We start from the raw sequence: 27,940 nt of genomic DNA on the forward strand, positions 1-27,940 counted from the left end.
GTAAACAATTTTTAATCTAAATTAAAACACTTGAATTCATTTTATCAAACTATTTTATGAATTAGAACTTGACGTAATAAAGCCATAAAATATGCAATAGTATTGTGAAAGAGATTAACTACCTATTTTATGTCAACATCAGTATCAAAATAAATGAATTCTTTCGTATCGTGACAGTGAGATGTTAGAGTTTTATTTTAATTCTTAAATATAAAATATGGTAATACTTTATATAATTTTAATATATATATATATATGTGTGTGTGTGTGTGTGTGTGTGTGTTTATATTTGCAAGTATTAATAATGTTTATTGTTTTGTAGTGTTAGAAGTTTCCTTATTTTTATAAAACATATTTAATTTTTTTTTTATATATATATATATATATATATATATATATATATATCCACTCTAATCGCTATTACAATAGACAAAAATCTTTTTCGAACGACAATTGCAAATAACACCCAAAATTATTTTAAATTTAGCTTTTTTCTACATATTTTTCTTTAAACAAATGTAATTATTATTATCTTAGTATAATTTGAATTTTATTTACGGTTTTTAAATGTTGTAACAAAAATTGGTAACTTAAAATTAATTTTTATTTTTTTAAACTAATAACAGAAGTCAAAAAAGCATTAATATATTTTCTTCTCAAAATTAACCTGAAATCTTTACAAGACCTCTAATTTTAAGTCTTTTAACTAATATTTCTATACAATAAATAACAACACTTACATTTTTTTATATATTTCATTATTAAAATTTAATAAAGTATACCGTCAGAGTTTAAAATAGTAATATATGGAGGGTTGGAGTGAAATGTATGATTGATTTTTAAGGCGATGCAAGTGATTGGTGGTGTCGAAATTGTCCAATCGCAGCAATCGGGGGTAGCTCTCAAGAATTGGGGCGGGGCCTGCTTCAACATTTATAACAGCATTAATGCTTACGTAACATGTATCTCCACTAGTTAAAATTAACATTGATATACGTGTAACAAACTATGCAAGCAGTCATTACTAAAACAATGCCTTAAAAGTGGATTAACACACTTGTGACAAATTATTTCATAGACCAGGACAATTTTATATATTTAAAATTATTAAGATTTATACCAAATATGACAATTATATATAATGAAAACTCTTTGATGTGTTTGGTGATAACGTTAAGATCAATGATAAAAAATTTATTTCACTACTATAAAGTAGTTATCTGTTCTTCTGCATATAAGAATAGTATACAAACATACAATCTTTGTAGACAGTGGACAGTGAATCTCCGTTCATTCAATATTTTAGACTCGTACTATTATTTAATTATATTATTGCCTTAACAGTACTACATAGTTAACAAAAAACGTATTATGTTACATATTATTGTTTTGACTACAACTTAGTAAAGATTATAAATTAATATAGACTACTTTTGAACAACGAGTTATTTTTTTAGTATCTTGAATTGCCAAAAAAATATATGATTTCACAATGCAGTCAACCGAAATATTTATGACCTCATTCCAAAAGTTTATTTCCTGATAATTGAAAATTATTTTTAAATGTTTTTACTCGATGTAAAACACACACACACTCACACACACACACATTTTACATGTTCTTGATTTACATTACTTTCTAATATGTGCATAATTGTAATGAAACAAAGTGGAAAAGTTCATATTTGGTAGATCTTAGGTGAAATATCCATTGTAGGTACTTACATCTCAATTATACGACCATTTTCGGAACATCTCACTTTAAAAAACTAAAGCGTCATCTTAACTACCTAAATTTACCAACAAAGAAAGTACTTTAGATGCAGCCGAAATCTACATTTGATGCTGACAAATTAAAATATTTTCATCTAACTATTTACGAAATACTTTTGATTTCTAATAATTTAATTCTTCTTTCGCCCTTTTGAGATTTTTATGAAAACCTTAATAAAATAGACGTTCGGCTATATATTGGGAAAGTTAGAGGTTCAGTGGAAGAGACGACTTTTAAGTCATAATTTTTCCTTCATAAATGAGGACATTTTCATTTCATTTTTTAAGTTACAGCACTAGATATTATGGCCATCATGGTGTATAAATAAAAATATATACGAAGCATTTGACGTAAAAAATTCAATTATGTCTGTACCTTTGGTCTATTTTTCTAATGCTCAATAATATTTGGAGGGAACAAAATTTTTTCCGAGAAGTACTTATAATTAATATTGAAGAGGTACGACAAGATTTCAACACATTCATCCATTGTTTTGCATATCAGTAAACCAAAAAATCTTCTTCCACTATTTTAATGTGAGTGAAAGTAATTAATAACATAATAGTGAATGCCGGTTGTATCCGGCATTGATAACAAAGGAATCGAATGTAACGTGAAGTGAAAGAGATGTTGTTAATCTAGTGGGGAACTAGTCCAGCCGTAATGCTGTTCAAAGGGAGGAACGACAGGCACATAATTCTCCGCATCCAACATGCGAATGGAATTCCCCACAGTACAACCTCGACTCTCCCAGAATTACAAAACTTTCCCAAACACAATCTAAACTTTTCTTACTTAGCCAACTATTTCCATCGTTTTGTGTAAGCTGGGATACTTAATTTTATAAACTTGTTCTCGCTAAGAAAATTACAACTTTTTTATACACAGGAGTAATAGACTATGTTCATTTACTTACTCTTCGCATGGGAAACAACACAAGCCATGAAATTCGAAAATAGTAGATGTTTTACTTCATTCCGCAACATGTTGTTTTATATATGAGTAATTAAGTACTTGAATAATGAGCACTATACATTCTAGTATATCTGGTCAGTACATATTACCAAATTAGCAGAGCGATCATTTTGGTAAAATAGTAAATAACTCCAAATCTTATGGAGTTTAATGCATCAAAATATAAAGCACCTACCTCACTGTTCCTCATTGATAAATGAAACTTTATACAAATTTCAAATATATTGGTCAGCTCGTCTTCGATATATTGTGTTACCAAACAGACAGACCGACAGAAATGGAATTTTTCCAACCGCATGATTGATAATCTTCGCTGACGCTCAGCTAAACTCCATGGAGTGGCATGCGCCATAACCTAACTCAGTTTTCGTCATATGTAAATGAAGCGTCATGTCCAATTTCAAGTCTATACGTCATGTCAGTTCGTTTTCGAGATATTTTGTTACCAGACAGACAGACAGAAATGAAATTTTTCCAGACGTTCCAAAAGTGATAAGCTTCGCTGACGCTTAGCTAATAATGAACATTAGTTCGTAAATATTGTTACGCTAGTTTATTCTGTAATGGGCATAGCGTAATGTTTTGTTCTTTGATGGCCGAAAATACTTACTCACTCTTTCATATCGATGCGCCATGTTGGAAACTTTGGAATTTAGAATAGTAACAGCACCTGGCATGAAAAAAGTCTTGAGGGTTCTTAAAGTTACTTATGAAGATTAAGAAGAACACCAGATGTCACTAACTAGTTTTCTTCCACCAGTCCTGGAAGCTTTTGGGCTCCGTCAGAGCTGCCTTCTGGTAATTTTGAAGGTAATGTTTTCCAAGCGTTCCTTCGACCAATGATCGTTATGCGTTATACCTCCAAATGCCATTCCATTTGATTTATGCATGGCGTCTAGACACTGGGATATAATCAGGCACCCCACATTCACGACATTTGCACTTCTGCTTTAGTTGTCAAAGCTGCTTAAGGAACACAAACACACCCGACAAATTGTAGTTGCCATCATGTTGCATATAGCACTTCCTATTTCAGCAAGCATCATGGCGCCTTTATCATATTCGCATTTAAATGTACTATAAATAAATAGCGTTAAATACATTTTTATGTGAGGGAGTGAATAAAATGTATTTTTGCGTAACGCTTTCGAAATTAAATTATCGTCTATTGATGTTATATCTATCAATTAATAGTAATATTATTTAAATTTATTACATTTCTAAATGTACTTCATTTTAAGGTTTTACAAAGGCTCATCCAGTATGTATGGGTTTGTAATATAATGTAATTAGGGAGAGCGACCCATCAATTAGTATTTATTCAGTACTCTAGTCTATTGAAAATATTGTCACACAATTTATGCCAGCTGATATTCTTATCAAAAGGGTAACAGACTAAGAAGGGTAGTTCCTACTGAAATTTTATAAATATACAGTTTTTTATGTCACAAATACAGTTTTTTATTCATATTTGTTTCGTCTGTAGTACATTATACGTATAATATGATTAAGATGCGTCTTGTGGGTACATTTTAAACAGATTTACCACAAAACGATCAGTTTAAATTTAGAAATATCTCTTATGTTGTGGGGAATAAATAAAAATATTTTTTTTTACTACGCTAAATCGGTGTACACCTATATTGTAGCTTCGAAATATATACCTAAAAAATGTCAGCAAGACAAATATGTTCAAGGATTTAATTTGGTTGCAATGTTACGATATGGAGTAAATCAGACACTCTATGTTGTTTACATTACTGAGCGCTTACGCCTAACAAAGCAAAAACTTAATATAAATTCTCATTGGGCAGTGCCGGTTTTAGCACTACTACCGCCCTGGGCGAGATTTATTCGTCGCCCCCTAACTGCAATTCAATTATATACGAAAAAGGCTACCGGCGCGGCGCCCCTTTTCGTCCGGCGCCCCTGGGCGGTCGCCCAACCGCGCCCTACCCTACGCCGCTCCTGTCATTGGGTTTACATCATGTACGCAATATCTATAAAACCATTCCAGATAAAAGAAAACCCTTAATTACAATAGGTTTTATTAGTAAACTTAGTAAATACTACAATTTGTGGTATTAGTAAACTTTATAAGCATTCCAGGACAATTTGTTTTCTTCAGATTAAAAAATAACGTAACTGTGAAATTTTATAAGGTTTAAACACCCGCCATATTATTTATATTCGATGAAGATACGTAAACATTTTTAGTAAGGGCTACTATGTGGACAATTGCAATAGGCTTTTTTGTTTACATAATCTACCGAATAAACGAGTAAAAAAACTATTACGTTTTAAGAAAGACACAAGCAGCATAATATTCTGTATGAAGTAAATTTAAATTTTAACACATATACAAAAATTATAAGTCCTACCTAATCATTTAAAATGCCGAAACCACTTTTACAACTGTTCAAAGCTGCAGTTAATTTAAATAAAAACAAAGATGTATTTCCTTTAGGAAATCGCTAGATTTCAATACAGTCCCCAATTGGAGAAAATATTTATTATTATGTTTATAGATAAATATGCTTAAATGTTGAGTTGCTTATGAATTTAAGTTCCATTAATAATATTAAAACAGTGCGATAAACTTTTTCCACTTTCCTTCAGTAGCGCACTACCATTGAGTAGTCCTTTAGAAAGGATGATCAAAATTCGGAGGTGTCAATCCCTTCCCTTTGTATTCATGTTAAACGGATCCTTTCTTGGGGGAATACACCAAAGACAGCTCCGCTCTCACAGGATGTCTCCCTTTATTCAGTAACATATTTCCACTTCCTTTTAATACTGCTTATTTTTATATTACAAGTTATATGCTCTAATTTCTCCACTTTTTTGACCCCTCACAATTTTTTAACATTGGTGTATCTACAGTAAAAATATAATCTTAACCTTAAATTCTATTTGCAAAAATGAATGTTTAAAGTTATATTCTTGAAGTTGAATTTTACTGTTTGGCAAATATTTTATTGTGGTTATAAATAAACTAAATAATGTAAAAAAGTATTATATAATGAATTTTATCGCTTTGCTGTAGTATTCAGTCAGTATTAATTTACAGAAAAAAGGAAATGTTGAGATGTGTTTTCTATTTTGAATAAATTGCTTTAAACTTATTAATAATCAATGTTAAAATAAAAAGGACAAGTTTCAGCGTCTGGTCACATAAATAAATAGGAGTACAAACGAATGTAGTAAATTAATTTAGTTTCTGCTTAACCCAAGCCCTCCCGTAAATTAAGTTTAAATTTTCGTAGATACAGTACCTCAAAAATAATTTAACTTATATGTATCGGTTGACTAGCAACATTTACAAACTATACATTTTATTAACGCTTAATTTATTTAAATGCACTTTTTTAGTTTCTTACACAGTTGTCAAAATATAAAACAAAATGGTCAGATCGGTCAAAAACGCTATAAGAAAGCACCAGCAATGTTTAAAAATAAATTTATATAGTGGCACTAATATTAAATAGTGAACCTTGTTGCACTTAAATCAGACAGGAAAATTTATGTTGATACATATGATCAGTACTATTATACATACAATAATCTTTCCATGATATTTACAGTATATAAGTGCTGTGATAATATAATACACAGGTATACGTTTAGGTACTTATTAAGAATTAGTTGTAATGGCGAGTCTTGATTAATTAAATATTGAGCGAGGTTGTGAAATCAAGTTTTATATGGCGATAAAATTACCTCGTAACAAAGCAAACTTTTTGCAAACAAGTAACTAGATCGCGTGATGTCCTTGACCTGAAATACGATCAAACCAATAAAACACTACTTAAAACATTATTCTTTCCAACAAGGTGAAGATATGTTATTTTTTACATTTATCGACTTTATAACATATTATGGAGCTCATTACAGTTTGCATTTAGTGCAACTTTTTCTTTGATTTTGTAGCCAAAAAATACACAAGTATTTCTAATGTTTTTAATTTTCATTGCGGCATTTTCCGTGGCTGGGTACTAGAATAAGAGTTATGTGGTGGAGTACGAGTATTAAGAGAATTGTTTTCTATGCTTGCTTCGTACCATTGGCTGATCATAAAGAAAGTGGGTGGAAAAATGTAGTTTTGTCTGCCTATCTATCTGTATGTCAGTCCATGTGATATATGAAAAAAGGACTGACATATTTTGACTTAAAATTTTGTATGAAGTTCATTTCTATACAAGGAATATTGGGTTGAATGATGGTGCATGTCACACTTTTACAATTGTCACAATTGATTTTTGTGTATTCATGGTGGCACGAAAAAAAGTAAATTAGTTTATTTCTAAAATAAATAAGTTGTTAGTAAACTAAGTGCCACCATCACACTTTACCAGGTGACCTAGTAACACACCTAGATTATACAGATACTTTTACATGGAGCCTCATCGAAGCCTTGTCACCTCCTACTGTGCATTTTTTGGAAAGTGGAAAGTTAAGAATTAAAATGTAAGTAGTTAAAACTGGACCCTTGAATACAGGTCAATACTTTTAATATTGAAGTTTCTTTAAAATTTTAATAATATTTAATAAGAAACTCTTTTGTAATAACAAATCAATCTTACTAAGTAATATTATAAATTAGTGTTATGAAAAAATGTAATAACTACTGTTATTTAATTTTTATGCTCCACCATTATTATTTAATATTTATAAGTACAAATTTGATTTATTTTTGCATTTCACACGTAAATCTAGGACAAACTACTATATATTTCTCTTTTACCAAGATATAGGAAGAATCCAGTGACTGAAGAAACATCACAGTGTCCCGAACCACACTGACATTGATGCATTCTAATATCAGACGTCTGTCTGTGGAACTCAGTGTTGTTCCTGTCACCCTTTAGAGCCGTCTCTAGGAACATAAAAGCTGCTGTTATCGAATCGGCATTCCAGTCCTTTGAAAACATTCTCAGTTGTCAGTTGCTGTGAACGTAACTTTCAAACGGAAATAAAAATAATATTATATAGTAGGTCAATTAACCAGGACTGAGCTTATTCTTCCAGTAGCATACTGAACGTTTTTTCCATAGGAAAAATTAGTAGGGTCAAAAAAATGTGTACGTGACATTCACATACTTTTCTAGAACAATTCCCTTTTAGAAAGTCACACGTGTACAAAATAAAGTTTATAGGAATTTCGTAGGAGGGAAGTAAATAATTGGATTTCATTATGAACGTTTAAAGCGGTGCACTCCATTTTGGGTTCAAAACATATGGTTTATGATCAATTCATGTACCTTTACGACTTCCCTAAACTTGTTTACTACTTGACGTGAAATTAGAATGATTTAAAGTATAACATTTAGAGAATATTGTAAACTAAAGCAAATAAAAACTGCTAAAGATAAATATGTAAAGTTCAGAAAGTGATACGTTTTAACACAAATTTTAACTTTTTCTTATGATTTTTGATTCGTAATTTTCTTTAATTTCATTTATTTAAAAACTTCATTTTCTTAAGTCATAAAAGAATGTAAATACACGTTACTCCTTCAAGCTATGTGTTGTAGATAGTTAAAAAAATTGAATTTGTATTGAACCGTTTTTATTTGTCCATTATTAAAAAGTAATTTCTTACTTGTAATGTCTCTAATTTGCATGGAGTGATAACATTGTTATCTTTTCCACTATTCGGGTAGTTTATTCCCTAAAATTTTGATGTAACATAAAACATATTTTCTGCCAAAAGATTTTACTATAAAACTTAAAAGTAGCTGTAACTGTATTCGAAACGTTACTTCCTCTTCATAAGCCAAGATGTAACTAACTATGACCTTGTCTTCAGCTCATTGCGGTTCCCTGTGATAGACGTTGATGCACCCATGAGATTCGACATTAAAACTTCTGTCCACTTAACAATTAGGCTACAACACTCACGTAGGCGTTTTAAAGTGGAAGCAAAGTTTGGAGAGCCAATGGCCATAAGGTATAAGATGTCAGACTTATATAGTAGTTGTAGATAGCGCAGGTTCAAATTCTGTCTGTGATCCAACCACTTATTCACTTATTATCACTTTATTATCACTGCCATGGATCTTTGATGTATCTACTCTCCTCTTTATTCTGTTTCATATGACTCTCACAAAGGCAACGGCTCATTAGGACAGGCAGAATAAGGCCTAATGTTTTAAAATAAATAAAATAAACAACTTTAAATTTTGAAACACTATATATATATATATATATATAAAATATTAATTTATTATACTGTAAACCAAATTCAAATTCAAATTCTTTATTGTGTAGTATGACAATTTTTACAATAATTGTATTACACTCGTCAGAAAAATATGGTTTAAGTTGCATATATAAATAAAACAATATTTCTCAAACATTTCACAATTTCTATAGCCACTTTTAAATTACTAATCGGAAAAAAACTCACCAACCGAGTAAAAAGCTTTCTGTATGAGATAGTTATATAATAATTTTTTTGAATTTTGTAGGATTATTTTCCATTGTAATATTTTGCGGTAGCCTGTTATATAATTTTGGCCCCATATTCTGGAGAAGTGAGGCACTAAGCTGAAGTCGGTGGGGAACTTGCCTATGTTGAGCGCTGGATCTTGTATTGCAACCAAAAAGAATCAGTAAATATTCTAAGGTATACGACTATATACAACTGGATAAACGTTTTGGTTGATAGCCTGAGAGGCTTAGTGTATGCTCTTGAAGTGTTCGCTTTTTATTGTCAGGAAACGTGATTTTTCTGTAAAAATAATTACAGACTTGTTTTGTTTTTGCAATAAAACTGCGCAGTACCATCCTTAACAGTGGTTTTTCATGTGTTTTTTTTTTTAGCATTTCTTTCATGCTTTCTTTTAATCTGTTATAAAATTCTGAAGCTCATAGTATTTTACCTACATTACCTCATTAAAATTATGTAATATCATCCAACACTCCAACTTTGTTTTTTTTTATTTGTGCAGGTGACATTATTAAAAAATTCATTTGTGTTTTTCGCATGTGAAGGCACATCAACGATACCGTATGCTTTGTAAGCTGTTGTGACAAAACATAAAGTAAGCTAACACTACTAACATGGACAAAATATAAAGTGAGGTAAAACTACTAACATGGAGAGTATAAGATTAAGTATCATTATATATGATGATAGTAAGGTTTTCATCCAGTGCGTTGAAAAGATGTTATAGAAAATGGAAAAATAGTTTGGTATAAGCAATATTCAAACACAAAAATTGTAAATAGCACTTAGTATAAATTTATTATTTATTGTTAGTCTTGGGAAAAAAATTAAGTACTAAATAAGCATAAGAAATTTTTGTTGTTTTTTGCCGCAGTGTTCCCTTAAGTGAAAGTAATAGTCTGTTTAAACTACTAGTAGTGATTGAGAATGCAATAGGTCTAATATATATATATATATATATATATATATATATATAAATATATATATAGTCTCTTAAGCAGTTCAAAAGAAAACTACAATTATCTTGTACAATATTTCGTTGTATTAACAACTTTTTCAAGTACACAATAATAACACAGAATAAAATAAACAAACAAAGGAAGAAACACCTGATAATAAACATTCTAAATGTAAATACAATTTTGACATGTACACAAGGTTTGATTAGTTGTTTTTAATTTAACAATAATAACATAATATAATATAATATAATTTTGAATTTAGGTAAATTTGTATCACAATCTAATTATTCAAGTGGAAAACAATAATTTAGCGAATGTTAAGTCCATATGGTTGTTTTGATTTTAATATAAGTTGGTATGCCAATTCAGTATTCCTTAAATTTAAATCATTTCGAGAGCTGTTTTCACAAGGAGTAATTTTGCTTATAGCTTTGAGTTTGTAACAATCCTCAAAGCTTTTGTTATGGTGAATAGCGTGTAAGGCTACTGGTTTTTTGTCGTCTTTGTGATTGATAGAAAAACGGTGACCGGTCATTCTTACCCGCAAAGAATATATATATTCGTATTCTCTCAACGCCCTCAGAACCAAGGACATTAAACAGTGACTCTCTTTACAGAATGGCTGAATTAATAATGAGCACTACAAAGTTAAAAGCATAGTTTATTGATGTATAAGTTTGCGCCCATAACAGCGAAGCAGACCCCATAGTAACATGTTAATACACGGTTTAACACGATAAGGGCAATGCGGGCGAGCAAGAAGGGCAGGAGCCCTGTTAACTAGGGAGATGTGGTCCGCACTGCGCCACTCGCTGTATCCTTTGTTTCTGTTAATTGTTGATGTTGCGATTACTACAAGGCTTTCTCACCTGCTTTGCCCTTTTATTACGTTTCAAAGACTGGCTTATAGTTGTTTCACTGAGAGCTAGAAGCTATAGTCACTCACTGAGGTTTTGTTACAACGTATCCTTATATCCTTAAACCTTATCCTTACTATGCTGATAATGTTTGCAGTGTTTTCTGTTATATTATTATTTATTGTTCAACTCCTCAAGCCAATAAGTTGAAATGTATTGATAATCATGAATTTTGGTATATGTTTGAATATTGAATTTTAGTACATTAAACTAGTACAAACTTTTACATTTGAAAACTAGTCGTATTCATTGTTGAAGCTTATTTTCAACAACATTGTTTGCAACCAAATAGGTTTTATTACATAATTATAAGCCTTTTATACTTTTACTACGTTTAAAACATGCAATACTATGTATGCCTTGCTATGAGATTAGAGAATAAGACACTTTTAAAAAAGTATAGTGTGAATAATTAAGAAAACATTATAGTTGTGTTATAATTGGGAACAGAAAAAGTTCAATGGTTTTTAAACCCTCCAACTGTTGTTCATCAAAATTTTGATGAACACAACCAAATTATGATTGTTGTTCATCAAAATTTTAATGAACAAACATTCCCTTGCATAATTACTCATTACAGTATATTCCGGCAACGTATCGATTCGATTCATGCACTATTGGATTCGGGAAAAAAAGCCTAAGGAATACTATAGTTTTATTTCCTCTTTGTATTGTAGTTGCAATGTACCAAGTTCGTAGTTTGGAACGTAAAAGATGTGACCGCCATGTTGTCGATGCCGTCTGAGTTGTTGATGTGACGAGTCGTGTTTATTAGTAAGTTTTAGTAGGTTTATTTGTGTTTTAGTGTTGTGTTTAGTGTGTGGTGAATTGTTAAATGTTGCAGTAGTGCAAATAAATATATTTTAGAATAAATACATTTTTCGAAAATTTTTCGCAAAAGTTTTGAGTATTGACAAAATGAAACTTTTTTCGACTCTTTCAAAAAAAAGTTATGGAATTTATTTTACTACTGCTGTATAGTTTACTTCATTCTGAGTAATAAAATATGCAATATAACATGTATTGAAGTAAAAATGTATTAGTAAAACTTTTATTAGCAAACTCTTACATATACACCCTATTTTCACAATTTATGCACAACGCTGCTTTTTGTTATATAGTGTTATTATAGTTTCATAAATTTGTAAAATGCTTATGTGTTTCTGAAACTAGAATAAATTTGACATAAAATGGATATCTCACTTTTATAGTTTTCTTACTATAACTTGGTTTGCTAGGTATGGTCCCCCCCAAATTAAAAAAAAAAAATGTAAATTTTGAATTTTATGGAAAAAGATTTTTAGTCAACATTTTTTTAAGGCCAAATTTAAATACTAATATTATTATATGTTTAATTCTGAACACAAAAATATATACTTCTATAAATATTACTTTTAATTTATATTTTTAATAAATTTTTTAAAAAACCCTTGCACGAGGCTCGAAAACATGCTGCCACTACAGGAAAAAATGACTGCCAGTTGGAGGGTTAAAGGCATACAGAGCTTGTGGTTTACTTTAGCAAATAATTATGTAACAATTAATTAAGTCATATTTTATACAGAGATCAGGTAATTTACACACATACACTTTAGCATAATAATCTGAACGTAAACAAATTATCTTCACTACTTTGTTAAATTAAAATTGTAATTCCTAGGATGAATTAATTCTGATTTTGAATTAACCTATAAATTGTGACGATAAGATCCGTTTTTTTCTATATCAACTGTCTACCATTACTTTCTAATGGAGACTGATCAGCTCCAAACGAGCTTAATATATAAACTCAAAATTGAGTCATAATCTATTGAAAATATTTGTCAAACATGAGCTATGTACAATTTTGAATAGAAACCTTCCATAACTAATCCAGCATGCATGTGGGAGATGAAAGTTATTTCAGGACTCTTCCCCCTTGGCTCGAACAGTTCAGTATCCTTTGCTAAGACGTAAGTCATAAAATATGTATACCAAAATCGAATAACATATGGAAAGAATATCGTCCGCGGGCATCATTGTTTATAAAAACGTCCTCAAGATAAGAATAATCAAGAAATGCCAGTATCTCACTTAAGATGTGCATTATGCATACATCCAACATTAACTCTGTAGTTACGTTAAAACAAAAGTTTCACTCCCTTGAGCGCAATGGGGCTAATTCTAAATGTTTAAAACAAAATGAAAATTTTGTGATATAACTTTTGTTAAGCTACAGGGTTTACCAGGAAAACTATAGCTATTTTATATAGGGATTGGTAAACAATATAAATCTGGCCTATTTACCTTATTCAAATAAATATACAAAAAATTATAAAATTGCATTTACGTTTGTGATAAAAACATGCTTTAAATAGAATGCAACTTCGTTTTTTATAATTTCGAGGTAATAAGCTTCTCAAAAGTAGCTGATTATTGATGTCTAAAGTAATCTAAAACACCCTTATCATTAAAAGTTTACCTGATACGTTAATAAAACTCTTGATTAAATATATTAATCTTTTATATCAAATATATGCTTTGTCAAATTTTACTCGGTCTATTTTAGACTAAGTATCGTAGTTGTAACTTTACGGGTTGAAATCACTTGTCAAGAACCATATATCCAGGCTCACTAATGATTATACTGACAGTTTGTAGGAAAAATTGTATTTTTTTTCTAACAATCATATATAACGTATATTACAAACCACGTTACTATATTTATCTAATTATACTAATCAGAATATTTTATGTATTAAATTTTAAACTGCGTATTTTGCATATTAGATCCAAACTTTTCATCTTCTGAAAATTTAATACCATTTCGTAGAGTCGTAAAACACATGTATAATTAATATTCTAACCAAAGTCAATTTGAAAATCGTCTCTTTGGTTGTCCAACGCGTTTTGCTCTGTTGATGATTCAAGATAAGCAGCTGAGAATTTTGACAGAGCTGGATCTGAAGTGAGTGCGAATGTGTTGTACACGTATCCAAATGTGTGTAGATGTAGATGCAATAATGGATTACTATGATTTGCCAGTGACAAATGTGAGTTTAACCAACAAATAATGGGGCAAGAATTGTAACACAATCTTGTTATTGTTCACACAAATGAAAGAACCAGACTCACACACAGTCCAGCCCAGCACAAGCCTGCCGGAATGAAGACTGATGCCGAGATCTGGCGAGACAGGAGCGATTGTCGACTAAATCTAGGGATCCATCTTGTAGCTGCCACTTCTGTTTCTGTAGAGACTGAACGGTTGTTCACTTGTGTCATTATGATTTATCATCGTTCACTACAGAGTTAACAACGATGTAATTGATGTCAAGAAGTGACTTACTCGCTAGTATAACATAGCTAAAATCTGTGTTTCTGGATCTAAAATTTCAGAAACACAGCTATTTCGTAACACTTTAAGACAGCCCAGGAACTTCCAATTCCTGAAGGAACTGTTTACATTAATAATATTAGAGGTGATATGGTTAAATCTCAACGTAGTGGGTTTTGCAGTATATTCGTCACTGATAACATTTAGAGATTAAACTTATTTAGTTTTTGTTTAGATGCTTCTCCTATTACAATTCAAATCAAGTAACATATACTATTCACCAGCAAGGTAATATTCTATTTCAAAGTTACTGCAGTTCTACCAACGTTCAAATCTCACGAGAGGCTTAAACTAAAAACAATTCCAAAAGTTCTACAACTCTCATTTTTTAATTGCCTAAGATCAAATAACTGGCAATATAATATTTTTTAATAAGCTGGTAACGGGTTTATCAAAAAGTAAGCAACTTGATTACTACCCTAAGCTAATATATCCAAATAAAATGTGGAAAACCATTACTACGCAGTACTAAAAATCCAATAAAATAGACTATAATAATATATGAACCGTAATTATGTTTATGTAATTATGTAATGAATTATACCCTAAATAAAAGTACTAATGTACTTAAATATTCTTACCAGCCAAATTCGTAGATTTAGACATTTCTTTCCACCTCTGCATAAACTTCAATGACATAATGTCTTCTGTTGTGTATTGCAAGGTGTCCTTTACGTACTAGAGCGATGGATTGCTTAGATTACAATAATGCAATTCAACCTTTCATATAAATTATTCTAACAATAATTTTCTCCAATATTAATATCAACATAGATTTAACTAAAAGTACCAAAAATACATATCCGTTGTTGGTGAATTTGAACATTGCCTTATTATTCCCCCGTCTTTCGTTATTCAGTAAATGAGATAACGAATGAGAAAATCTTTAAACTAGATCACAATTTAGTAGTCCTATAGACTACACTAACATTTGACAAAGGGGTTACTAGGGGAACAGCTTTAGAAATATCGATTTATGCACCTTATTGTTAATTCTGTTAGAGTAAAAACAGTTTCGCAACAGTTTGAGGTGGTAGGCCTCTGATGTGGTGCGTAATACTGTTGAGGAACGTCCGGCGTTTGAAACTCCGTGTGGTCATCGACCTGCGGTTACAAAACTTTCAAACTGTTTTCACTCTAAGATTGACAGTCTACCATGATGTACGCATTTATACTTGTCTGCAATTTTTAATATACTGGGTTGATTATAGTACGGATAATTTTCACAGTGGAAAGTAGCCTAAGTTAGAATGTAAAACCGTTATTTTAGTAAATAACGGTTAAGTAAATACTAGCACATATCCGCGGCCTCGCATGTTTATTTTTTTAAATAGCTCACACAATTTCAGACTAATGTGGAGAAAACCCAAAGTCGTTCTTCCTTAGTGAATTAACTTATGATGTAGTATAGACTCCTATCATATTCTTCACAACTAAACACATACCATGTATATATATAAACGTTTGAGTGTTCATGGTTAAGAGGAAACAATAATAACAATAAACGATTAAATATCATAAACAACAGAATTGACGTCAGCTCTTACGTAGAATATATTTCAGTCTTACAAAAAGAAATCAAATCTTATCAGACTAGTAAGCTTCGATATCATCTGTATTATCTTACTGACTAGAGTTACATTGTTATTTACCTACATCATGGACACAAGCGAACAGGAACGTATTTACATTGTTAATGATACATGGTTATGGTGATAGAAGTCAATTATACGGTCAAGTAAGATATTTATTTAATATCATCCTTCACTCATTATTGTCCTACATCATTAACAATTCGCTTAACACCATGATGTAGTTAAAGAACAATGTGACTCAAGTGAAGTGTGACAAGACGCTGATTTGTTTTGAATTTTAAACCCATATTTTGTTTTAATTTTTTCCCTTTAAACACCTTAAAAATGAGAAGTCACTGAGTATTGCTTAAAATGTATAAATTTTAGCTGCTTCAATAAGTTATTTATGCCTAGGTTGTAAGTAGTGACTTCTAAATCTTTCAATTGGCTGCTATTTCGTACTGGGTTAAGATACTGTATAAGACCTGTAGTTTGCGTCTTTATTAGTCTTTTTCCAGGACCTTAAAAATGAGGGGTTGCTTAATGGGCCTTATCATATCAGATTTTGAATTTTCCTCTAAAATTGCCAATTCTTGATTGTGAATGAAAAGTATTTCGTATCAAGAAATAAACGTGAGAATTTAGCTTTTCTAGTGTAAGTCATTACAATAGTAGCAGCGGTCTCCAGACTGTATATTAACCTTGTATATATAAAATAATTAATAATCGATTTATAAGTAAATATTTTGTATTTCACTCAAACTTATTTGTTCTAAGCTTATACCGTAACTCCATAATTCTGTCACTTTCTTTACACCTGCCAATATATTAGTAAACATAATTGCATAAATGTTCATGAGTTAAACCTAAATAAATAATTCAAGATGCATAATACTAGTAGCTAGAGGTTTTCTGCCTTCTTAAGTGTGCAAGGACTTAGTGGACATTAGGTATGATCAAAGATTCACAAGACCTATTTTCCAACAGAATGGAGTTCCACCTCATTGGTGCCGTGATATCCAAGAATTTGTATATCAATTCCTTACTCAGTAATGAATAGGTCGAACTGGCTTTTAAGACCTGGCTTTCCACATATGGCTACCGAGGTCTGATCTCATGTCATGTCCCATTTTTTATGGAACTATGTTTAAAGGGCTTTTTACATCAACATATGCAAAAAACACTCTACCCTTCCTTTTGGAATTACGTCACGGACGCGGTGCACTCAGTACCATTAAATGTTTTTAAGTGTGAGACGTCTTAGAACATTGCGTGCAGAACGTAGGTGGTATATTTAAAATCTGCCAAAACATATAAAACTTCCTATTTTTATGTTTGGGTCATATGTAATCAATAGTTAATTAAATTGAAAATAACCTCTATCAAACTTTTTGAATAGCCCTAAATTTATAAAATAATACACCTTTGAAAATAAGTAAGGCAAAAGGCAACTTCTGCATTGTTTTCAATAATTCAAAAATAGAAACCTAAAGAGTATACTAACGTAAAGAATGGAAAATACTAAATATTTTAGAGTCAAAGGATGTGCCAACCATTCATTTGTGTCTTTATATTAGGATTCACATGTACAATATAAATTAAAATGAATCCACAATACCGATATAGAATTTGCTACGTTTTTATTATCTAATTATTAAATAATTATGAGAGAAAAAATACACAAGAAAAGTAGAATATGAGCAGAATTGTTAATGCTTGATAAATTTAAAATGTAATTTCTCAAGAAAAGGTTCGCGAAGATAGGTACTGGCACAGACAGACAGCTGATTCTCTTGTCATCGAATGCTAGAACTGCCTACAACAGGGTTGGACAGTTGACAATTTCCTCAGAAGGACCATTGGAGGCCGGACGTCGCTGATGATGTAGCGTAGGCTTGGGAGGAACGATATTTAAGGCTTTGACTCGAGATTTTTGCGACCTTTTTCAGTATTTACGTATTATTTGGTTGTTTTTCTTTTTCTTGTGTCCAAAAACAATTCTACATTCAGTCTTGCGAAAGTAGAAATTCTATATTTGAATTACGAATTTCATAGTGGAAATTATTTTTAACTAATTAGACTTTATATTTACAGTGAAACTTGTATTATTTTAAGACAATTTCGAAAAAAAATGAACTTGTCGAAATTATTGACGGGAAATTGCTAAGTATTACTGTTAAAAGCAATTTTTTTTCAAATATAGTTTCAATTTTAATGTTATTTAAATTTTGTTGGAAATATAAATTTAAAATTTAACAGTCAGAATAATAAATCTATATTTCAAGATTTAAAGTAAGTAATTTTAAAGAAATATAGTCTAGTTTCAGATTTTACACTGAATCTGTGAAAACTGCGACAAAAAGTAGTTTTAAAAGTAAATAATGAAAAGAAGACAGGAGAACAAGGAATGTTTTTACTGAATTTAAAGTAAGTGAGTTTGTTCGTATATTAGAGCTCTATAATATAGTTAACTGGTGACAATGTATGAACTAAAATAGATATATTTGTATAATATGTATTTTAATACAGCTTTATTTTATCACGCAACACATAATATACCTTTCCTTCCCAACACCTTCCTATGTAATTGTGACTACGGAATGATTTAAAAAATTAAAATTTATATAAATACACATATTTTAATCTGTAATCCGCTTAAAATATGACTATTACATTCTTGTAGGACTATTTGGCGTACAAAGTTTATAATGTTTGTATAAAATACATAACTGCTTGTAATAATTTGTCCAATATTCATTATCATAGCGTATAAATGCTTATTCGTATTTTGCGTTCTTTTTCAATGGTCTCAATAATAGATAAGGATATTGTGTAACTGAAATTTATATTTAAAGAAAGACATCAATTAAACCATCTACATAAAATATCGGTGTTTAGTAATTTTGATAACAAACAGCATTTAGAAACCCGGTTGACTGATGAAATATTCCCTTTCATCTGACAGTTTGTCACTGTTGCCCTTAATTTTACTCTGAACCTTGCGTTGTTTCACTGTCATGTCAATGCTGTGTCATAATGTTTCGTAAAATATTCACCCTGAGGTCACTTTCTATCGTGAGTTTATGTAAGGGTTCAGATATAACAAGGTAAAGTATATAAATATTTTACATTTCAAAATATACAAGAAATATATTTTTAAACTAAATTCCTATAACCATAGTAAAGAAAATATTTTTATTTTATTTTTTATAATTCTGTACAAGCTGTAGTAAATAGTAAAATAGAAAATCAAAATTGTCAACGTGTAAAAATGGTTCCTCATCTTTTTGGAACTTCAGCTGAGAGTAAAACATGTTATTTACTGTCAGTTAATATTGGATTATATTTCGTAAGTATTATCATAAATTCGAGAGTTTATCCCTTGAATATATGTAAATATATCCCATTCATTTATTGAGAAAACGTTTATTTTTTTATTATAATATGTCATATTAGTAGAGTTTATATGTGAAATTTCAGGTCGACGAATAATGAAAACAGCTACAATTGAATAAATATACTTTTGTCTCAATGATACCCACAAGAGGTACATGGCAGCGGGAATTGAAAAATACCAAATAAAATTTGCATAAATAAATATCTGTTACAGTGGCAAATTATTAAAATAATTTCAAATTCTTCACTTAGTGGTTTTTTTTGGAGTAATTTGTTACAATTATTATTTAAATTAATGACTTTTTACGACAATACAATATCGCCATGATCGGCATGATTCCCCTCCTTGTTACCCACGTAAATGAAAAATCCAAGCACAATCACTTTGTAACGATTACGATAACAAAGAAGCCGTTTTATTGTATTAGGTAAACGATCTTCCTCGATTCTGGTGATTAAAGTCAGATATACTTGATTATATTTTAATATTAGTTTCCAGGGAAATATCCTTGTCATTCTGGACAAGGACAGAAATGTATTTTGAGTACTTGATGAAAATATTAAGAACTTTTTAATTATTGTCACTGTTGGTAAAGTTGCTTTAAAGTATAGGTAATTTTATAAATGAGTAGTTGATCTCATAAGTATATTTTTTGTTGTTAAATATCGGTTATATTTCAGTGCATATTCTAAATGAAAATGTAGTCTTTCCCAATGGGTGGTATAAATTCTACCTTATACTCTTTAATATATCTGATTTTTCTACATTTTCCTTTAGAATTGTTAAGATTTGTTAACGCAATAAATTGTAAATGAATACAATTACATATTCTAATGCATGTACATTTTTCAGCAACATGTTGTTCAATGCCTATAAGTGTTAACATAGGTATAAAGAAAAAATTCAACTCGCTGATTAATGATCTTTATATTTTCAGTTGCCTTACCCTAGGACAAAGAGGAAATGAAGTAACTTATTAAATCTTGGATCAATTTTAGTTGAAGTCTATACATGTAATACTATGATTTCTAGTACTAAAATGTCGTACTAAGCTTTTTTGGCTATCAGTTTTACAGAAATCCTTGTATTATCTTATGCTATGAGAGTCTATTTATACATGTATGATTTATATGAATGAAGTGACGTCACACAATTTACTTACAATTCCGAGTCCCTTACAGAAGTGGTCAAGAGTTTTTCTTAGCTGTAGCTATGGCTACCAAACACTTAATTTTCTAGGTTTGCAGTAAACCTATTACAGGTTAATTCACGTCAAAGGTTGAATATTTATTTCCTTTAGAGTAGACCAAAGGAGTGCTTATAGATTCATTAAAATTAATTCAAGCAAACTATAACTTCATTAACTGCAGATAGTTCTATAAATATTTTGAATGTATGAAACCAACAGTATCCTTAATTTGAAAATGTAGGTAACTTCATAAATTGTTACTCATATTTAGTTTATAAGGTTTCAATATAGAATTCTTCATGTTTTTGTTAAAATAACTGAATCAGATATAATATTTTTGGATTTTCCTAAAATATGCTCAATTTATAAGTTAAATACCAACAAACGTATAGAAGAGATACTTAAGGTCTTCCTTCCTAGATTTCTTGTTTAATTATGCTTATTCCGCTGTTATATATTATTACATACTTTTTTTATTAATGTTAAAAGAATTTTAAATCAAAATAGAGCTGAAGTACAAAAGTGGTTAATATCTTGGTATCTAACTTTTGTACGCATACTTTATTTTGTGCAGCTTGATAGCAGAACACCGTATCCTTGTACTTTTCCTTTCATCAATATTTATCGCATTAAAAGATGTTATCTCTCGTTTCTCCGAATGGAGCTGATTCGCTTCTTCTCTCCCAAGGGCAAGTCCTCTCTTAGCCGGAACAGCTAATGGACTCGACTTCTCCTTCCGTGCACCTTAAATATTCAACGGAATTCGCCTTGTTTGATGGCTTTTAAAGGAGAAAATACATAAGATTTCCTTCTAAACATGGCGTTTATAATTACGTTCACTGCATTCATTTACGTTGTATAGCGAATAAATTTTTAAGATTAAAAACTTGGAATTATCTCTTTGGAGTTCAGAATTTTACGTATTAATTATTTCGAACGTCGAAAATGTTTTCCAATTGAATCAAAAAGTGAAACTTCGTTGGAGTTTTGTTATTTGATCTACCATTTCATTTTATTTGTATTAAGTTTTGAGAAGTAGAACCCATTCGCTTCTTCAGGTTTAAAATATCAAGGCATATTTTTACACATACAGAATAATAAACATTAACACAGGGTGATAATATGACACATCACCTTTAAAGTTGACAGTAAAAATACCGCACTAAACAATCAAAAACACAACCGGTTTCTGCGCCACGTCCGAGAAGCACAAAAAACAAATTTATATTCACCGCAAAAACACATCACATCTATCAGATAAATAAATGCCCAGTTTGTGTGTTTAAATTTTTGCACGTCTACAATCTTCTTTTAGAATTTGACAACTTAGAGATTAGAGATTCTAGTCATTGGAAAGGCATTTTTTTACTCCTTATTTTATATTTTATTTAATATAATATTTCTGAATTAATAATGAGCTTTATTCCTTTAAAGTTTACGGAAAAAATAATATAACGGTAAAGAAAAAAATTAATGACATTTAACTTTACGATGCATTAAGTGTCACAAATATCACAAAGGACATAAAACAGTCCCTATGACGGTAGCTATATGGTGAAACACCATGAGAATACTACTTTTAAATGGTATTCGTAACAATCCTGACATAAGTGAAATAGTCACTGAAAGATATTCTATGAGTAATAACAAACATTTAATACAATTTATTTCAGTACAATTATCCCAATAGTTTAAAGTGATTTAATAATGAACAAACAGATACACTGACAGACATCATTACATTTTTATATAATACTATAGATAAAAAAGGTATTCTCAACTAACCCTTTACTTTGTTTCAGGACATGAAAGTGAATTGGGTGACATCACCAGGCTTGCAACCCAAACAGGATACTAGCAGTGAGTAGCAGCATGTATATTGTTATTTTTTTGTATTACTCGTGTTGTTACTAACCGCATAACTTACCCGTATATGAGGTACGACATAAATATCTGCAAAACTGTGGGTGAAAATAATAACTGAATACTATTAATAATATGAGTTATTTTTAGTAATATTTTTATATGCATACTGGCTACCCATGGTTTTGCACGCTGTGCGCTGTAAAACAGGGTCATAGAAGGCATATTTCTCCAAATGGCATTCTTAACTAAGATATTTAATATCACTGAAGTATATTCTAACCTCCTAACCCATTTAAGATTAAATACAAATTTTAATCTTAAGGGAGTGTAAGGTTGTAGAGAAACAGTATTTCATAAATAAATACTTGTCAGATAAATCGAATTTCTCTCAAATATTCCATAATGTTTTATTGCATAGCACCAACACTGTCGTAACATTTAACTATTTTAGACTAGTGTTGAGGAATCGTAAGTTGAATTCTTAGTTTTTCAGCTAGCACATTTATATGTCATAAATGGTAAGGCTCTATGTACTTTTGAAACAGAAATATGCATATTTTAGGTACTTAGTATTACAATCTTCATGGTTAAGAGCTTAAGATGTTAAGTAAAATTGTGTATGGTTTATATTTTAAGCTTTGGGCGTGTAAGAGCACTGCCAGTTCGAATTTCCGCCACCAGGGTTGAGTTTACCTTGTCACATTTTGCAATTTTCCAAAAAGTAGAGCTAAAAGTAATTTTTTTCTGAAACTTCTCAGGATAATGAATATCTGTGCCAAACAGCTATTCCAGAAAACGTTTAAATAAGAAGTTGTCTTACTCAAGCTTACTCTGCTTTCAAGACTCTAACGTAAACAAATTCTAAGTGATAGATAAATTAATTTAACATAATTCAACATAACGTTTAGACATCACAGTTGATTACATTGAGAGTGCTCCTTTAATTATTAATAAGTGTTTGCTGCGATGCATATCTTATGGGAATTTTCGCAACTTTAGAGACCAGTGAGAAAATTAGTTTAGAGAGAAAATTCCTTAGCGAGACAAGATAAACCTATGTGAAAAATTGTATTTCTCTCTCTTTAATAGTTGTTATGAGCGCTGTAACTGAATTTGAATTATATTTTAAGTCCAAAAGTCTGAGAGAAGTGTAAAAACTTGTTGTTTTCAATTGTTATTTACTTATCTTGTAATAGGTTTAATTTCAATATTAAATGTTATGTAAGCTTGCATGCCTACTGATAAGTTTTTATGGAAAAGAATAAGTTAGGGTAAATTAGGGTGGTAAATTACCTGTGATATGGTTCAGAAGTGCCGCGGGAGAGCGAGAGTTGGGCCAACTTCGGAGAGTTGCGAATACCCGGCAGCTACGCGTTATTGTTGGCAGTAGGCTGGTAACTTGGACACCACCCTTGTCATACACCAGCTCGTCCTCATCTGTTTTTGGATAGGTCTAAACATTTACAGGAAAGCTTGCGTATTAATGAAATTTTTAGTTGTTTTTTTTAAACACACAGACTTGACAATATCAGAGTATACTGGATAAAAATAACACATGGGTTTCTTTACGTGTTGTGGACTTATAAATACTAATTAGAATTTAGATATAAATTTTCTTTTTTTACTAAATTTTATATTTTAAAACATAATTAAACAAGAATGCAGCACGAAATTGTGTGATATTTCCTTTATAAAGCTATATTTCATTTATACGCAATTATAACTGCTAAACCGTACCGTAAATATAGTATATTACATTAATCTTATAAATAAACTATGATAGATTTTAAATCTACTTAGGAAAATAAAAGTTATGATTTCGATTTATCTGAAAGATGTAATGTTCTTTAAACTATACCAGTTATAACACTTTTACAATTTAATTTAATACAGTAAAGAATAATTGTATTAAATAAAAGCATTAATTTAGGATTGGATAATTTTTTTCCAATTATTGTTGAATTGGTGGAACACATACAGTGAATATTATGTTAAAATCGCTGAGCGTTATCGAAGTTTGAAATTTATCAGACTCACGATGATTTATTGTTAAATTAATTTTTATATACTTTAAGCTACATATGTTAATGTTTTCTTTTGCTTCATCCAATATGTTGAAAATATATCTTATGAATCATAATGGTATGATTTTAATAAACATAGATATATCTGTTTTTGTATGGCTTAATCGAAAGCGAGATCTTCGTAAGTTCTAATTCATAGACATTCATAATTTTAGTGTAACTTGCGTCTCTTTGTTGAAACATGGACGCCTCTTGGGATTCCTGATAAAAAATATGAAGGGAATAAACACATCACATCATCAATAAAATTCTATAATGAGATTTTTATGATTGGTTTCGATTTTATATATGTTGGCGAGTAACATTTATAGGACAGTGGGTAATACAAATTATGGAAAGCTGAATTTTTAGCAAAGTGTACCATTATATTGTCACAACATCTGTAACCGTTCCAAACTCAAACAGGGAAGAGTTATAAAAAATCTCCAATCCTAATGAAATATGCAGAAAGGTATTAGCGTGTACAGCAGTAGGATGCTTTGCAATAAACAGACCGGTATAGGCGATTATTTATTCAGCAAGTATTGAACTTCCAGAGCACAAAACGTCCAAAGGCCTGCAACATTTAGGGCGATCCGTAAAACACTGCCGCATATTTAATGTAAACCTGTGTCCCTTCCCGACACTTGCTTTCGGACTTCTATAAACACTCAACTTTGTTTTTAAGTGCTTCTACTAAGACTGAGATTTACGCGATGAATAATATTTTAATAAATTACACTGTCTTAAAAGGGGCAAATAAATTTTATTTCATTGTTTAATTTTTGGTGTCTGTTATTACTAAAAATAATATTATTTACTGATTACATACATTTGGGTACACTTCAAATGTTTAATTTAATTTTCTTCTTTTATACTCATCACTTGTAACTGATAAAACTCAAGTACGACAATGCAAATACTTAGTTTGTTTTGATCTTTGAATCAAACAATCTGTCATCATAAAAATACACAAGTCTGTTTGTTATAAATGCACGTGTTTCAATTTGACTGTAAGACATGTAATCAAAACATTACATATGTAACATTTTATGAATTTTCGTATATAAGTACAAGCATTATTAACTGTGAATTTTATTCTACTCGTACATATATGTATTTAAATCTCTATATATAATACACGTGCCTTGTTCAAATCACAATATGTATACACGTACTTTAAGACTGAGTGCTTTTAAGTATCGTTTAATTATAGTATTTTTCGTCAATCGATTGAACTGCACCGTATAATAAAATACCTTCATTGCACCATTCACAACATTCTAATCACAGATCTTATAGAATTGGGGTTGTATATTTATGAACATGTTGTAATTTTAAATATCGACAAACAACTGTTTTAACGTATTCTAAAGTCACTCTCTAGTATAATAACAACTCATTTCGCTGTATGTTGTAACCATCCTAAACTTGTAGTAACAGGTGCCGGAGACTCTATACTATCGACAAGAGGGGGGGGGGGTTACAATAGAAGGCGTAACCACAACCCTCAGTACAGTATTACGTTATGTTTGCTTGACTCAATCACTAATACCCCGTAACGGGTGCGGACCAACAGTTATGCTTCAGCCTGACATTGGGTAATATCTGCTTGTTTAGGCTAAAGGGTTTATCATGTTTACCTGACGTGGGGTGGCACCACTGATACCGCTGAGTTATGGTTATTGGCGATTGGTACTACTGGAGCTATTCACATAACAAACATCGTCTTCGTCTTACGTCTTATGTCAAAATACATGATAAGGCCTATATGAGAGCAAACGCATTAGTCAACCGAGTAAGTTTACAACCAAGGGAAGCGAATTATCTGTTTTAAACCCATTCTGAAAGTGATTTTAAGTCTCTATACCATGCTTTGAAGCCAATCAACCGATTGTCAAGATTTCTAGCAAAACATACGTTGTACTTTTAGTCTCGGGCAACCCATGAATGATGATGTATCTGTCAGACCGTCTGTCATATCATAGTTATGTTTCACAGTTATGACCAAGCGTAGTATACACCTGTATTACAATATTTCCGTGAATATCCCATATGAATAGACCGACTGATGTATATTAACACTATATTGGTCCACTCGCCTGACGGCATCATTATCAATATAGTTATGTACATTTGCAAAAAAATGCTAGACATTTTTTTCCATATTCCAAGAAACTCATACTACAAGTATATATATACTTCTTACCTTGGCATAATCATTTTATTTTGTTAATTTAATCCTAGTACAGTCCCAATGAATACTATACTCGTATATTCAGGTTACTAGAAGTAGCTTCTTGTTTCTGTGGTGGGTAAGTATTCAAGGTTTCATGTTCTTGTGCCTTCACGCCATGGCCAAGCTTTTTACAGCCTAACAGCCATGTCGTAGGATAGATCACTGCAATCTTTGATCGACACCTATTCGATCCAGTAAGATCAAAACGCTGAGAACAAAGAGAAGTCTTGTCTCTTTCCACAAGTTTTTACTCCGTGCGGAGTCAGTTACTTAAGAAATTTAAAATCTATTATACATAGTATTAATGGTTTCGAGCTACGTTTTCCATTTCTTCAGTAACTAGCACCGCTCGGATTGAAAACGTGTGAAGAGACAAGACGCTTCAGGTTGGTCACATATTGCAGTGATCCACCCTTCGACACGGCTTTCAAATTGCAGAATGCTTGTGGGTGACGTGAAAGCGTAATAACGTATAACCTTGAGTAGCTTTTTATGTTAAAGACACAATAAGCAGGTATTCCTGACCTAATTTACAAACATTGCACAACAATTTTTTTTAAAGTTGGATTCAATTTATGTATTCAACTTCCTGTACTCATGTGTTATAATACATTTATATTCTGTAAAATGTCATGTTCACTGTAAGCTGCTCTACATATTGTAAAAATACGAGATGTCAATAGATAGTAGGGAAAGAGAAGATTGAAACTTTTTTATGACGAAAGAAGTACAGTAAAATATGGATTACTTTGAAATAGATTGAAAGAGTAGAGTTTATTCATGTCATCTTTATTACAAAACTTTTTGTCTCCATGGACTTATGATACTGATTCCGTTATAACCCTTAGTACGGCTATCACGGCAACTAATTTACACACTAATGTACATTATCTTCAATAGAATTTTACGCCTTTACGCTATAAATCTTAATCCAATAAATATGTGACGTATGGTAAGCCTATTATTTTGGTTAAAACATCTCTACTATATAACTTACAAGAATATAAGTTGCTTTGCACCTCTCTCTGTTAGTATATAGTTATCATATACACTAGTTACATAGCTCCCTTAAGCTTATATGTATAACATTATATATTATTAAAAAATGTATAGACTCTTAAAATTGTAAAACACACAGTAGGAAACATACATGTATG

General features: G+C 30.7%; 1 protein-coding gene across 3 annotated transcripts in view; it reads left to right on the top strand.

Annotated features, from left to right (window-relative positions):
• Nucleotides 1–27,940, top strand: part of LOC124352764 (nucleolysin TIAR-like) — a 975,428-nt gene that overhangs the window by 399,749 nt on the left and 547,739 nt on the right. For all 3 annotated transcript variants that reach the window (XM_046802423.1, XM_046802425.1, XM_046802426.1), the window contains one exon: nt 22,418–22,475. In XM_046802423.1, coding sequence (XP_046658379.1) covers nt 22,418–22,475 — 58 coding nt within the window. The remainder of the gene's footprint in view (nt 1–22,417; nt 22,476–27,940) is intronic.

The sequence above is a fragment of the Homalodisca vitripennis genome, chromosome 1 (genome assembly GCF_021130785.1).
Source record: "Homalodisca vitripennis isolate AUS2020 chromosome 1, UT_GWSS_2.1, whole genome shotgun sequence".
Classification (NCBI taxonomy): domain Eukaryota; kingdom Metazoa; phylum Arthropoda; class Insecta; order Hemiptera; family Cicadellidae; genus Homalodisca; species Homalodisca vitripennis.